This window comes from Brachyhypopomus gauderio, chromosome 14 (genome assembly GCF_052324685.1).
Source record: "Brachyhypopomus gauderio isolate BG-103 chromosome 14, BGAUD_0.2, whole genome shotgun sequence".
Taxonomy (NCBI): Eukaryota; Metazoa; Chordata; class Actinopteri; order Gymnotiformes; family Hypopomidae; genus Brachyhypopomus; species Brachyhypopomus gauderio.
The window spans coordinates 3,058,438-3,072,832 of record NC_135224.1 but is presented as its reverse complement, the minus strand read 5'-3'; the positions used below and the strand labels follow the sequence as shown (position 1 = coordinate 3,072,832).

General features: G+C 46.8%; 1 protein-coding gene across 7 annotated transcripts in view; it reads right to left on the bottom strand.

Moving 5' to 3' along the window:
• Positions 1–13,002, bottom strand: part of LOC143475052 (polyamine-transporting ATPase 13A3-like) — a 36,223-nt gene extending 23,221 nt beyond the window's left edge. For 2 of the 7 annotated variants that reach the window (XM_076972771.1, XM_076972772.1), the window contains exons 1-7: positions 11,854–12,998; positions 8,129–8,195; positions 7,114–7,287; positions 4,523–4,741; positions 4,347–4,417; positions 435–518; positions 272–341 (exon numbers count right to left, since the gene is read on the bottom strand). In XM_076972771.1, coding sequence (XP_076828886.1) covers positions 272–341; positions 435–518; positions 4,347–4,417; positions 4,523–4,741; positions 7,114–7,287; positions 8,129–8,176 — 666 coding nt within the window. In that variant the 5' untranslated portion in view covers positions 8,177–8,195; positions 11,854–12,998. Of the gene's footprint in view, positions 1–271; positions 342–434; positions 519–4,346; positions 4,418–4,522; positions 4,742–7,113; positions 7,288–7,553; positions 7,597–8,087; positions 8,196–11,853 lie in introns of those variants that run through there. The other 5 variants (XM_076972768.1, XM_076972767.1, XM_076972773.1 and 2 more) reach the window with 5 other exon arrangements.
• Between the last annotated feature and the right edge of the window lie 1,393 nt (positions 13,003–14,395).

The window sequence follows — 14,395 nt, the reverse complement described above, 5'->3', positions numbered from 1 at the left end:
CATACCTCTCTGATCGTTACATACCTCTCTGATAGTTACATACCTCTCTGATAGTTACATACCTCTCTGATCGTTAAATACCTCTCTGAACGTTACATACCTCTCTGAACGTTACATACCTCTCTGAACGTTACATACCTCCCTGATCGTTACATACCTCCCTGAACGTTACATACCTCTCTGATCGTTACATACCTCTCTGATCATTACATACCTCTCTGAACGTTACATACCTCTCTGAACGTTACATACCTCTCTGAACGTTACATACCTCTTTGACCAGCAGCCTGAGTAGTGACGGCACTTCTACAGCAATCTCATTCATGCCAAAAAACATCCGTCTGTCACAGGGAGGAGGGAAGCATGATCACACTGAACAACTCAAACAAAAGTCCATTAAACATAGAACATTTGTTACACGAGGTTGTGTGTACCTGTAGTCCTGCAATGTTTTGCTTAGCCCTGAGCTGTGTGTGGAGAGCAGGGATGTGCAGGTCTCACTCAGGTCCTCTAGACCCCTAAAGTGAACGCCAATGACAACAGCATCACACAGTGTGCACACCGCAGAACCAGAGGAAACCAGCAGTTTTAATCTCCAATCAACACAAACGTGGTGTCCGTAAGAGGCATTAATTGATCCATTTGGCAGGAACATGGTGGCCACAGAGTGACTTCATGAACAGGAATTTAATACCATGTCACACATTTTGCTTCACATAGTGTGATTAGCATCTGGTTTATGAACCTTCCCCATAGAACAACAAAAGGTGTGGACACACAAGGAAATAGAGCAGAGACATGATAGGACAGGACCAGACAGGAAGGGACACCTGCGTGGATACGCATGACGAGAGATGAGGGTGGAGACAGAAACTGAATCAAAACAAAAGCACATGGTAACCACGACACTCGCACGGCATTGCTAGCCTCAAAGCACTCAGGATCTCTCACAGACCACAATTACACTCATCCTGGTTTTTTATTGCTGTCATGAAATATTACTCTACCTCAACATTACTCCACCTCAATAGTACTCCACCTCAACATTACTCCACCTCAATAGTACTCCACCTCAACATTACTCCACCTCAATAGTACTCTACCTCAACATTACTCCACCTCAATAGTACTCTACCTCAACATTACTCCACCTCAACATTACTCCACCTCAAAATTACTCCACCTCGATAGTACTCCACCTCAACATTACTCCACCTCAATAGTACTCCACCTCAACATTACTCCACCTCGATAGTACTCCACCTTAATAGTACTCCACCTCAATAGTACTCCACCTCAATAGTACTCCACCTCAATATGTGACAAGAAAGGGCCAAGAAAAGAAGAAGCCAAGTCACTGCACACAGAGACAGACACACTGCACACAGACACACTGCACACAGACACAGACACACTACACACAGACACACTGCACAGACACACTGCACACAGACACAGACACACTACACACAGACACACTACACACAGACACACTGCACACAGACACAGACACACTACATACAGACACACTGCACACACACACAGACACACTACACACAGACACACTGCACACAGACACACTGCACACAGACACAGACACACTACACACAGACACACTGCACACAGACACACTGCACACAGACACAGACACACTACATACAGACACACTGCACACAGACACACTGCACACAGACACACTACACACAGACACCATGTACACAGACACACTGCACACAGACACACTACATACAGACACAGACACTCTACACAAGACACACTGCACACAGACACACTACACACAGACACACTGCACACAGACACAGACACACTACACACAGACACAGACACACAGACACACTGCACACAGACACAGACACACTACATACAGACACACTGCACACAGACACACTGCACACAGACACACTGTACACAGACACACTACATACAGACACACTGCACACAGACACAGACACTCTACACAGACACACTGCACACACAGACACAGACACACTGCACACAGACACACTGCACACAGACACAGACACACTACACACACAGACACACTACACACAGACACACTGCACACAGACACACTACATACAGACACACTGCACACAGACACAGAAACTCTACACAGACACACTGCACACAGACACACTACAGACACACTGCACACAGACACAGACACAGACACACTGCACACAGACACACTGCACACACAGACACAGACACACTGCACACAGACACAGACACACTACATACAGACACACTGCACACAGACACACTGCACACAGACACACTGCACACAGACACTACACACAGACACACAGACACTGCTCAGACACAGAAACACAACACACAGACACACTGCACACACAGATACGCTGCACACAGACACGCTACACACAGACACACTGCACACAGACACACTGCACAGATACGCTGTACTCCACAGCTACTCTAGTACTCTAGTACTCCACCTCAACATTACTCCACCTCAATAGTACTCTACCTCAACATTACTCCACCTCAACATTACTCCACCTCAATAGTACTCTACCTCAACATTACTCCACCTCAATAGTACTCCACCTCAAAATTACTCCACCTCAATAGTACTCCACCTCAACATTACTCCACCTCAATAGTACTCCACCTTAATAGTACTCCACCTCAATAGTACTCCACCTCAATAGTACTCCACCTCAATAGTACTCCACCTCAAAATTACTCCACCTCAATATGTGGCAAGAAAGGGCCAAGAAAAGAAGAAGCCAAGTCACTGCACACAGAGACAGACACACTGCACACAGACACACTACACACAGACACACTGCACACAGACACAGACACACTACACACAGACACACTACACACAGACACACTGCACAGACACACTGCACACAGACACAGACACACTACACACAGACACACTACACACAGACACACTGCACACACACACTACACACAGACACAGACACACTACATACAGACACACTGCACACAGACACACTACACACAGACACACTGCACACAGACACACTGCACACAGACACACTGCACACAGACACAGACACACTACACACTGCACACAGACACACTGCACACAGACACACTACACACAGACACACTGTACACAGACACACTGCACACAGACACACTACATACAGACACACTGCACACAGACACAGACACTCTACACAAGACACACTGCACACAGACACACTACACACAGACACACTGCACACAGACACAGACACACTACACACAGACACAGACACACTACACACAGACACACTGCACACAGACACACAGATACACTGCACACAGACACAGACACACTACATACAGACACACTGCACACAGACACACTGCACAGAGACACACTGTACACAGACACACTACATACAGACACACTGCACACAGACACACTGCACACAGACACAGACACTCTACACAAGACACACTGCACACAGACACACTGCACACAGACACACTGCACACAGACACACTACACACACAGACACAGACACACTGCACACAGACACACTGCACACAGACACAGACACACTACACACAGACACACTGCACACAGACACACTACATACAGACACACTGCACACAGACACAGAAACTCTACACAGACACACTGCACACAGACACACTACAGACACACTGCACACAGACACACTACAGACACACTGCACACAGACACACTGCACACAGACACACTGCACACACAGACACACTACATACAGACACACTACATACAGACACGCTACACACAGACACGCTACACACAGACACGCTACACACAGACACTGCACAGACACACTACACACAGACACACTGCACACAGACACACTGCACACAGACACTACACACAGACACACAGACACTGCTCAGACACAGACACACAACACACAGACACACTACACACAGACACACTGCGCACACAGATACGCTGCACACAGACACGCTACACACAGACACACTGCACACAGATACGCTGCACACAGATACGCTGCACACAGATACGCTGCACACAGACACGTTACACACAGACACAGACACACTGCTCCCAGACACACTGCACACAGACACGCTGCACACAGACACGCTGCACACAGACACGGTTCAAAGAGATTAAAAACACGATGACTCATCCCTGACTCACGCACATTTGAAAGACACCTAACCAGATTCATTCATCCTGCTCAACTGTGAGCTACCTAACGTGTGACACGTCTCAGCATTCGTGGCAGTAATTCCCCATGGAAGAGGAGGCAGGAGTGACAGACAGCAGATACCGGACAACACCCACCTGCCCTGTGTTGGGCTTTTACCTGAGCACTTCAAAGTTCTGTAGCGTGTTGCTCCAGAAGTAGGTTCTGCTGTGGTGAGTGAAGAATCGCACCTACAGCATCCATCCCAAACGAATGAAACAGTTACACATCCGTTTAACCGCACGGGCAGGAAAAAGCAACAGGTCCGTGCTAAAAGCCGGCGGTGATCTCAGTACCTGCACAGGTTGAGGTGGACAGGCTTCTGTCGGGGTGGACAGGCAAGGTGTGTTTGTGGTGGAGAGCACTGCAGGTGCACTTGGGGTACATGCACGCATGTCACTGGACAGTGTGTGTGCGTAGTGTGTGTTGGTGTGGAGCTGAACCGGGTCAAAGGGGCTATGGGCCTGTGTGAACATCACCTTCACACGCACTCGAAACCACCTGCGGAATTCGTCCTGCAAACACACACACATGCACACACACACATACACACACACACACACACACACACACATTCCAATTACATTACAGTGTGTGTGTGTGTGTGTGTGTACCGTAGTTCATAGCAGCAGTGTGTGTGTGTGTGTGTGTGTGTGTGTGTGTGTGTGTGTGTGTGTGTGTGTGTGTGTGTGTGTGTGTGTGTGTGTGTGTGTGTACCGTAGTTCGTAGCAGCAGTGTGTGTGCATGGTGTATGGAGCAGGGTGTGTGTGTGTGTGTGTGTGTGTGTGTGTACCGTAGTTCGTAGCAGCAGTGTGTGTGCGTGGTGTATGGAGCAGGGTGTGTGTGTGTGTGTGTGTGTACCGTAGTTCGTAGCAGCAGTGTGTGTGCGTGGTGTATGGAGCAGGGTGTGTGTGTGTGTGTGTGTGTGTGTGTGTGTGTGTGTGTGTGTGTGTACCGTAGTTCGTAGCAGCAGTGTGTGTGCGTGGTGTATGGAGCAGGTGTGTGTGTGTGTGTGTGTGTGTGTGTGTGTGTGTGTGTGTGTGTGTGTGTGTGTGTGTGTGTGTGTGTGTACTGTAGTTCGTAGCAGCAGTGTGTGTGCGTGGTGTATGGAGCAGGGTGTGTGTGTGTGTGTGTGTGTACCGTAGTTCGTAGCAGCAGTGTGTGTGTGTGGTGTATGGAGCAGGGTGTGTGTGTGTGTGTGTGTGTACCGTAGTTCGTAGCAGCAGTGTGTGTGCGTGGTGTATGGAGCAGGGTGTGTGTGTGTGTGTACCGTAGTTCGTAGCAGCAGTGTGTGTGCGTGGTGTATGGAGCAGGGTGTGTGTGTGTGTGTGTGTGTGTGTGTGTGTGTGTGTGTACCGTAGTTCGTAGCAGCAGTGTGTGTGCGTGGTGTATGGAGCAGGGTGTGTGTGTGTGTGTGTGTGTGTGTGTGTGTGTGTGTGTGTGTGTGTGTGTGTACCGTAGTTCGTAGCAGCAGTGTGTGTGCGTGGTGTATGGAGCAGGGTGTGTGTGTGTGTGTGTGTGTGTGTGTGTGTGTGTGTGTGTGTGTGTGTGTGTGTGTGTGTGTGTGTGTGTGTGTGTGTGTGTGTGTGTGTGTGTACCGTAGTTCGTAGCAGCAGTGTGTGTGCGTGGTGTATGGAGCAGGGTGTGTGTGTGTGTGTGTGTGTGTGTGTGTGTGTGTGTGTGTGTACCGTAGTTCGTAGCAGCAGTGTGTGTGCGTGGTGTATGGAGCAGGGTGTGTGTGTGTGTGTGTGTACCGTAGTTCGTAGCAGCAGTGTGTGTGCGTGGTGTATGGAGCAGGTGTGTGTGTGTGTGTGTGTGTGTGTGTGTGTGTGTGTGTGTGTGTGTGTGTGTGTGTACCGTAGTTCGTAGCAGCAGTGTGTGTGCGTGGTGTATGGAGCAGGGTGTGTGTGTGTGTGTGTGTGTGTGTGTGTGTGTGTGTACCGTAGTTCGTAGCAGCAGTGTGTGTGCGTGGTGTATGGAGCAGGGTGTGTGTGTGTGTGTGTGTGTGTGTGTGTGTGTGTGTGTGTGTGTGTGTGTGTGTGTGTGTGTGTGTGTGTGTGTGTGTGTGTGTACCGTAGTTCGTAGCAGCAGTGTGTGTGCGTGGTGTATGGAGCAGGTGTGTGTGTGTGTGTGTGTGTGTGTGTGTGTGTGTGTGTGTGTGTGTGTGTGTGTGTGTGTGTGTGTGTGTGTACCGTAGTTCGTAGCAGCAGTGTGTGTGCGTGGTGTATGGAGCAGGGTGTGTGTGTGTGTGTGTGTACCGTAGTTCGTAGCAGCAGTGTGTGTGCGTGGTGTATGGAGCAGGTGTGTGTGTGTGTGTGTGTGTGTGTGTGTGTGTGTGTGTGTGTGTGGGTGTGTGTGTACCGTAGTTCGTAGCAGCAGTGTGTGTGCGTGGTGTATGGAGCAGGGTGTGTGTGTGTGTGTGTGTGTGTGTACCGTAGTTCGTAGCAGCAGTGTGTGTGCGTGGTGTATGGAGCAGGGTGTGTGTGTGTGTGTGTGTGTGTGTGTGTGTGTGTGTGTGTGTGTGTGTGTGTGTGTGTGTGTGTGTGTACCGTAGTTCGTAGCAGCAGTGTGTGTGCGTGGTGTATGGAGCAGGGTGTGTGTGTGTGTGTGTGTGTGTGTGTGTGTGTGTGTGTGTGTGTGTGTGTGTGTGTGTGTGTGTGTGTGTGTGTGTGTACCGTAGTTCGTAGCAGCAGTGTGTGTGCGTGGTGTATGGAGCAGGGTGTGTGTGTGTGTGTGTGTGTGTGTGTGTGTGTGTGTGTGTGTACCGTAGTTCGTAGCAGCAGTGTGTGTGCGTGGTGTATGGAGCAGGGTGTGTGTGTGTGTGTGTGTGTGTGTGTGTGTGTGTGTGTGTGTGTGTGTGTGTGTGTGTGTGTGTGTGTGTGTGTACCGTAGTTCGTAGCAGCAGTGTGTGTGCGTGGTGTATGGAGCAGGGTGTGTGTGTGGCTCTGATTCTCCACTGTGGGATCCAGTAAAGCAGCAGTAGAAACAGTCCTCCTGAACACACACCCCCAACACACACCAGGAGAGTACGCCACCGACATGGCACATAGCCCCACACCTCCTAGAGCAAAACACACACACACACACACAACCACATGCACACGCATTTGAGCTCAAAATCAGATAAAAACGTCATTTTCTGGAGAAACTGTTGGAACAAGTTGGATGGCAATAAAACATGTTTCAGCAGGATTTCAGCATAGCTGCTTAGGGACACTGTACCAGTAAAATACCACAAGAACTACAGTTTTGTCCCACCAGTTGTCCCGTGTGTTAGTGTTAGTGTTAGTGTTAGTGTTGAGGTGTGTGGAACCAAGATAAATGAACCATCTCATTGGCCCATTAAAGAGGTGAGTCCCGCCTCTCACCATCTCATTGGCCCATTAAAGAGGGTGAGTCCCGCCTCTCACATCTCATTGGCCCATAAAAGAGGTAAGTCCCGCCTCTCACATCTCATTGGCCCATTAAAGAGGGTGAGTCCCGCCTCTCACCATCTCATTGGCCCATTAAAGAGGTGAGTCCCGCCTCTCACCATCTCATTGGCCCATTAAAGAGGTAAGTCCCGCCTCTCACATCTCATTGGCCCATTAAAGAGGGTGAGTCCCGCCTCTCACCATCTCATTGGCCCATTAAAGAGGTGAGTCCCGCCTCTCACCATCTCATTGGCCCATTAAAGAGGTAAGTCCCGCCTCTCACATCTCATTGGCCCATTAAAGAGGGTGAGTCCCGCCTCTCACCATCTCATTGGCCCATTAAAGAGATGAGTCCCGCCTCTCACCATATCATTGGCCCATTAAAGAGGGTGAGTCCCGCCTCTCACCATCTCATTGGCCCATTAAAGAGGTGAGTCCCGCCTCTCACCATCTCATTGGCCCATTAAAGAGGTGAGTCCCGCCTCTCACCATCTCATCCTCCAGGCCTTTGTTGATGAGCTTCGTCTCCTCTTTCATGCTTTAGGTTCTGAGCTTCCTGAAAGAAAGAAAGAAAGAAAGAAAGAAAGAAAGAAAGAAAGAAAGAAAGAAAGAAAGAAAGAAAGAAAAAAAGAAAAAAGCATTTATGAAGATCTCCACTGAAACACCAGCCACAGAACTGAAGTGTCCAGTGAACAGTAACGACAAACACTTTTAACACTGTAACCAATCATTTCTTGAACAATGTATTTCATTTATTTGTTTCTTTTCACTAAAAATGTAGGTTCAGTAATGTTGAGAGAGGTTGGTGGTGTTGGTCAGTAATGTTGAGAGAGGTTGGTGGTGTTGGTCAGTAATGTTGAGAGAGGTTGGTGTTGGTCAGTAATGTTGAGAGAGGTTGGTGGTGTTGGTCAGTAATGTTGAGAGAGGTTGGTGGTGTTGGTCAGTAATGTTGAGAGAGGGTGGTGGTGTTGGTCAGTAATGTTGAGAGAGGTTGGTGGTGTTGGTCAGTAATGTTGAGAGAGGTTGGTGGTGTTGGTCAGTAATGTTGAGAGAGGGTGGTGGTGTTGGTCAGTAATGTTGAGAGAGGGTGGTGGTGTTGGTCAGTAATGTTGAGAGAGGGTGGTGGTGTTGGTCAGTAATGTTGAGAGAGAGTGGTGGTGTTGGTCAGTAATGTTGAGAGAGGGTGGTGGTGTTGGTCAGTAATGTTGAGAGAGGGTGGTGGTGTTGGTCAGTAATGTTGAGAGAGGTTGGTGGTGGTGTTGGTCAGTAATGTTGAGAGAGGGTGGTGGTGGTGTTGGTCAGTAATGTTGAGAGAGGGTGGTGGTGTTGGTCAGTAATGTTGAGAGAGGGTGGTGTTGGTCAGTAATGTTGAGAGAGGTTGGTCGTGTTGGTCAGTAATGTTGAGAGAGGGTGGTGGTGTTGGTCAGTAATGTTGAGAGAGGGTGGTGGTGTTGGTCAGTAATGTTGAGAGAGGGTGGTGTTGGTCAGTAATGTTGAGAGAGGGTGGTCGTGTTGGTCAGTAATGTTGAGAGAGGGTGGTGGTGTTGGTCAGTAATGTTGAGAGAGGGTGGTGTTGGTCAGTAATGTTGAGAGAGGGCGGTGGTGTTGGTCAGTAATGTTGAGAGAGGGTGGTGGTGTTGGTCAGTAATGTTGAGAGAGGGTGGTGGTGTTGGTCAGTAATGTTGAGAGAGGGTGGTCGTGTTGGTCAGTAATGTTGAGAGAGGGTGGTGGTGTTGGTCAGTAATGTTGAGAGAGGGTGGTGTTGGTCAGTAATGTTGAGAGAGGTTGGTCGTGTTGGTCAGTAATGTTGAGAGAGGGTGGTGTTGGTCAGTAATGTTGAGAGAGGGTGGTGTTGGTCAGTAATGTTGAGAGAGGGTGGTGGTGTTGGTGAGTCTATTGAGGCGAGGCTACTGTAGTTGGTGTACTGGGATGAGTTCTGTAGTTGGATGAATGGTATATTGGAGAGAGGGTATTGTAATGGGCGGGACTGATGTAGGTGTAGTTCTGTGTGGGTGGTGTAATGGTTTGGTGGTGGTGTAGTGGGGTAGGGTGGTGTAAAGGCTAGAGGTGCGTGAGGTTGAATGTGGAGTGTGATGTAATGATGCTGATATGTAGTGAGTATAGTGCATCTGTGTGAAGGTGGTGTGGTTGGTGTAGCTATGCGGGGGCGTTGTAGTTTGGGTGAGGGTAATGTAACTGGGTGAAGGTGGTGTAATGTGAGAGGTTTCACGAGGCAAGGGTGGTGTAATGGGTTGGGGGTGGTGTAGATGGTATATGTATGTATAAAACAGACAGAAACAGTCCAACAGTTTGAGGAAATGCATCTTCATGGAAGACGGTTCCTCTCAGCCTGTGCTGGAATGAAGTTTGGGCAGCGCACATTTCATTCCACACACTCTGAAGTGAACCTTAGCCATCGTGCTACACCCCATTCTTTAATGTTTGATTTATAACTAAAGTTTTGCCTTCTGACACCTTAGACCAGAACAGTAGGAGAGACAGGACCAACTATGAAGCTCCTCAATCAAGGAGGCAAACACAAAACAAACAAGCTGTGTTACTTTCGTACACCTGAAAATACTGAACATACCAATCGAGGACTTCCTGATATTTATACTGATTGTATTCAGGTTTGCATTAGAACAGACAGGTTCATTATCAGAGATCTGGAAATACGTATAATTTATTTAATTTTATTCTATACCGTTAGATATCAGCTTTGCTTTAATTATTCATGCTTTTGTTTATTTAATTATTCCTGCATTTTTGTGTTTACCTAACAGATGTGCACCATACCTTGATAATCATAATCATCATAATTAATGCAAGAGCTCTGGCACAGTTATTGGTCCTCTCTGAGGATGGCAGCTCGAGCTAACAGTCAACACCTTCAACAGTCAACACCTTCAACAGTCAACACTTACAACAGTCAACACCTTCAACAGTCAACACCTTCAACAGTCAACACTTACAACAGTCCACACCTTCAACAGTCAACACTTACAACAATCAACACCTTCAACAGTCAAAACTTACAACAATCAACACTTACAACAATCAACACTTACAACAGTCAACACCTTCAACAGTCAACACCTTCAACAGTCAACACCTTCAACAGTCAACACTTACAACAATCAGTCATGGGCAGTCATGGCCTAGCGGTTAGGGAACTGGTCTTGTGACCGGAGGGTCGCAGGTTCAATCCCCAGGCCATGACTGAGGTGCCCCTGAGCAAGGCCCTTAACCCTCAATTGCTCACTTGTATAAAAAATGAGATAAAAATGTAAGTCGCTCTGGATAAGGGCGTCTGCCAAATGCCATAAATGTAAATGTAAATGTAAATCAACACTTACAACAGTCAACACCTTCAACAGTCAACAGTCAACACTTACAACAATCAACAGTCAACACCTTCAACAGTCAACACCTTCAACAGTCAACACGTACAATAGCCAACACCTTTAACACTCAACACCTTCAACAGTCAACACCTTCAACAGTCAACACGTACAATAGCCAACACGTTCAGCAGCTTTCATCCCCCTCACATCCACACTAACTACTTTCACCTCTCCTAGTCCAACAGGCATGCATGCACATGTATAAATGCACACACATATGCTCACATACATTCAGTGACATGATAACTGCTTTACCTCAGTTTAAACTTTAAAGGTATTTAACACAAACAACTGGGAGGAATCACAGCACTAAAGTATTTTATTAAACCTCTCTGATGACCCTGCAGGTGTTAAATATTTTAACGGCATTACATTCATTTTTTGCTCTGCTATTCAGGAAAGAAAATATGTTTATATTAATATTATATTAATTGTTTTCAATATATATATATATATATATATATATATATATATATATATATATATATATATATATATAAAAAATGCAAATCTTCGTTTTATGAAAAACATAATTAGAAACAAAATAATACTATTATTTAAACAAAGTGTATGGTGCAAAATATTATTCAATTTTTACAACGGTCCTCCGACTACGTACATGCTTTTTAAAAATGCTTTAAAAAAAATTAGTTTATTGTGTGGACACGTTTTAAAGCGATGAGTAATGATAATGATAATGTATGTATTGTCCGACAGGTAAGATGCGCTCACACCTCCTGGCATGCCTGAACGCGCAAAAATGACAAAAAAGAAGAATGTGAAACAACTTTATGATTAAGATAAACTTACCAAAACTTCGTGAACTTGTTAATCATCCCACTCGCATGATGCGGGTGTAAACCCTAATTCCCTGGTGGGCTGCAGGACAAGCGCGTGCCACGGCCTGCAGGACAAGCGCGTGCCTAACGTGCGTCTTCAGCTGCGTTTGGTCCCTCACGTCGCTGCTCTTAGTCGTCGAGCTGCTCCATCTCCATCCAGAAGGAAGTGTGAGACAGGATGTGAGCTCACAACAGACCCGGGTTGCCCGATTCTGCCCGTTTCTACAGCTCAGCGACACCCCAAAGACTAATGAGGTACTTCCTTAAGTCGGCCGAAATCTTTGCGTTCAGCCAATAAGGAAGGATGACCGTGCATCGTAGACACTACTGTCAAACTAAAGCATGCTCCACATCGTCATGTTTTATTTAAATTGAGAATCGGACGTCGTTTTACTAAAGACATTTATCTCACGTGAGAGCGCAGGTGCCGCCTGGCGGAATGGGCATTAAAAACGTGGAAGTTCCTACAACGAAAGAAACGGAGAAACGTCGCATACAATCTCAGAGAAATGTTGTAAAACCTGTTGAATCACCAGGATTTCTGTATGAATTGCTCATATAATGCGATCAGATCTGATCGTTTACAATAACAAATAAGGTGTGACCAGACGCGTTCTCATATAAAAGAAGCAGTTTGATTTTTTAATTTTTTTGGGGTGGGGGGGTGCATTAGAAGTGTACCTGAGTGGCCAAGATGTTTCACACCTGTGTCCTGAAGCACCCAACACTGAGCCAGCAGATCTGATGAATAGTGACATGACATGGGAGGAGAGGAAATCACTGACACCATTTCAGAGTTTCGTGCCCTGTTAAAGCCGTATCTCCTCAGAGCCGTGTGAAGGGCTGTAATATCGGGTCTCACGTCCCCCGAGTGCTGTGTGTCTGGGTAATAGATGGTAAATCAGGACACGAGATGGTGTGGAAGCTCCATGAGCATGAACAAAGTCAGGAGTTCCTCCGTTTGGGTTGATTAAATACTTGTTTTGGAATTAATATACAGAAATGCATGACACACTGTGGGGTTTGGCCATCATCTCATGGGAGAGACATGTCTTGTTTTACAGGAGGGGGAGAGACAGGTCTTGTTTTACAGGAGGGGGAGAGACAGGTCTTGTTTTACAGGTGGGGGAGAGACAGGTCTTGTTTTACAGGAGGGGGAGAGACAGGTCTTGTTTTACAGGAGGGGGAGAGACAGATCTTGTTTTACAGGAGGGGGAGAGACAGGTCTTGTTTTACAGAAGGGGGAGAGACAGGTCTTGTTTTACAGGAGGGGGAGAGACAGGTCTTGTTTTACAGGTGGGGGAGAGACAGGTCTTGTTTTACAGGAGGGGGAGAGACAGGTCTTGTTTTACAGGAGGGGGACAGATGGACAAACGGACTCTCACATTTTGCCTCTTGGTGATCTGCTCCCTCGTTTCTGTTCTGATTGGAGGGCTGGGAGAGAAAGTTTGTTTCAAACTGTGGATAATGGTTTCAGCCTGTTTTTATGTGTCAGACATTGATTACCAAAACCTATTAGTACTGGTCAGCTGGTGAAACTCTCAGATGAATGATCAGATGAATGTTCACTTTATTCTTGGTTAAGGTTATATTAATTTATTAACATATTTAAAATGAATTGCATATTATATTGTACTATAATTGATACAACAGTAATAACAATACTACTTATCATTTGGGCTGTGCAATGCAACCTCTCACGGTGATGGTCTTGTGGTGATGGTCTTGTGGTGATGGTCTCACAGAGTGATGGTCTCACGGTGATGGTCTCACGGTGATGGTCTCACGGTGATGGTCTCTCGGTGATGGTCTCACGGTGATGGTCTCACGGTGATGGTCTCTCGGTGATGGTCTCTCGGTGATGGTCTCTCGGTGCTGGTCTTGTGGTGATGGTCTTGTGGTGATGGTCTTGCGGTGATGGTCTTGCGGTGATGGTCTCGCGGTGATGGTCTCGCGGTGATGGTCTCACGGTGATGGTCTCACGGTGATGAGAACACTGAATATCCGTGGTTACCGTAGTAACACAGTCCTCATTTCTTTCTCTCTCAGTAATAACTGCATAATCTCCTGGTGGTAGACCATGACTCAAATATCGTGTTAACGTCATTAAGCTGTCAGCAAAGGTATTCGTTTAGCAGAAAATCTCCAGTACTCTGCAGAAAGTGAACTAAGGACCCAGTAAACAGTGGGACTACGCCATCTAGTGGGCATCTTAAAATCCACAGCTCTGACACGCACCAAACCATTTGATGCACTTGCCGTTGTCACTTGTACCTCAGTTAGGTGCGTCTCTCATACCTGGCGCCGTGATGCAGGGCTGTGATCACCCTAGAAACACCCTAGTTACCCTCATTTAAATACTGATGTGTTTGATAGATAATTAAACACCCTAGAAAAAACGTTCCCACCCCAGTCATTACCTTAATTATAATAATATAATAATATAATAATAATTAAATGATTACATCGGTCGTAGTTCTGTGGTTATTTTTTTTTCATTACAGATTTTTTCT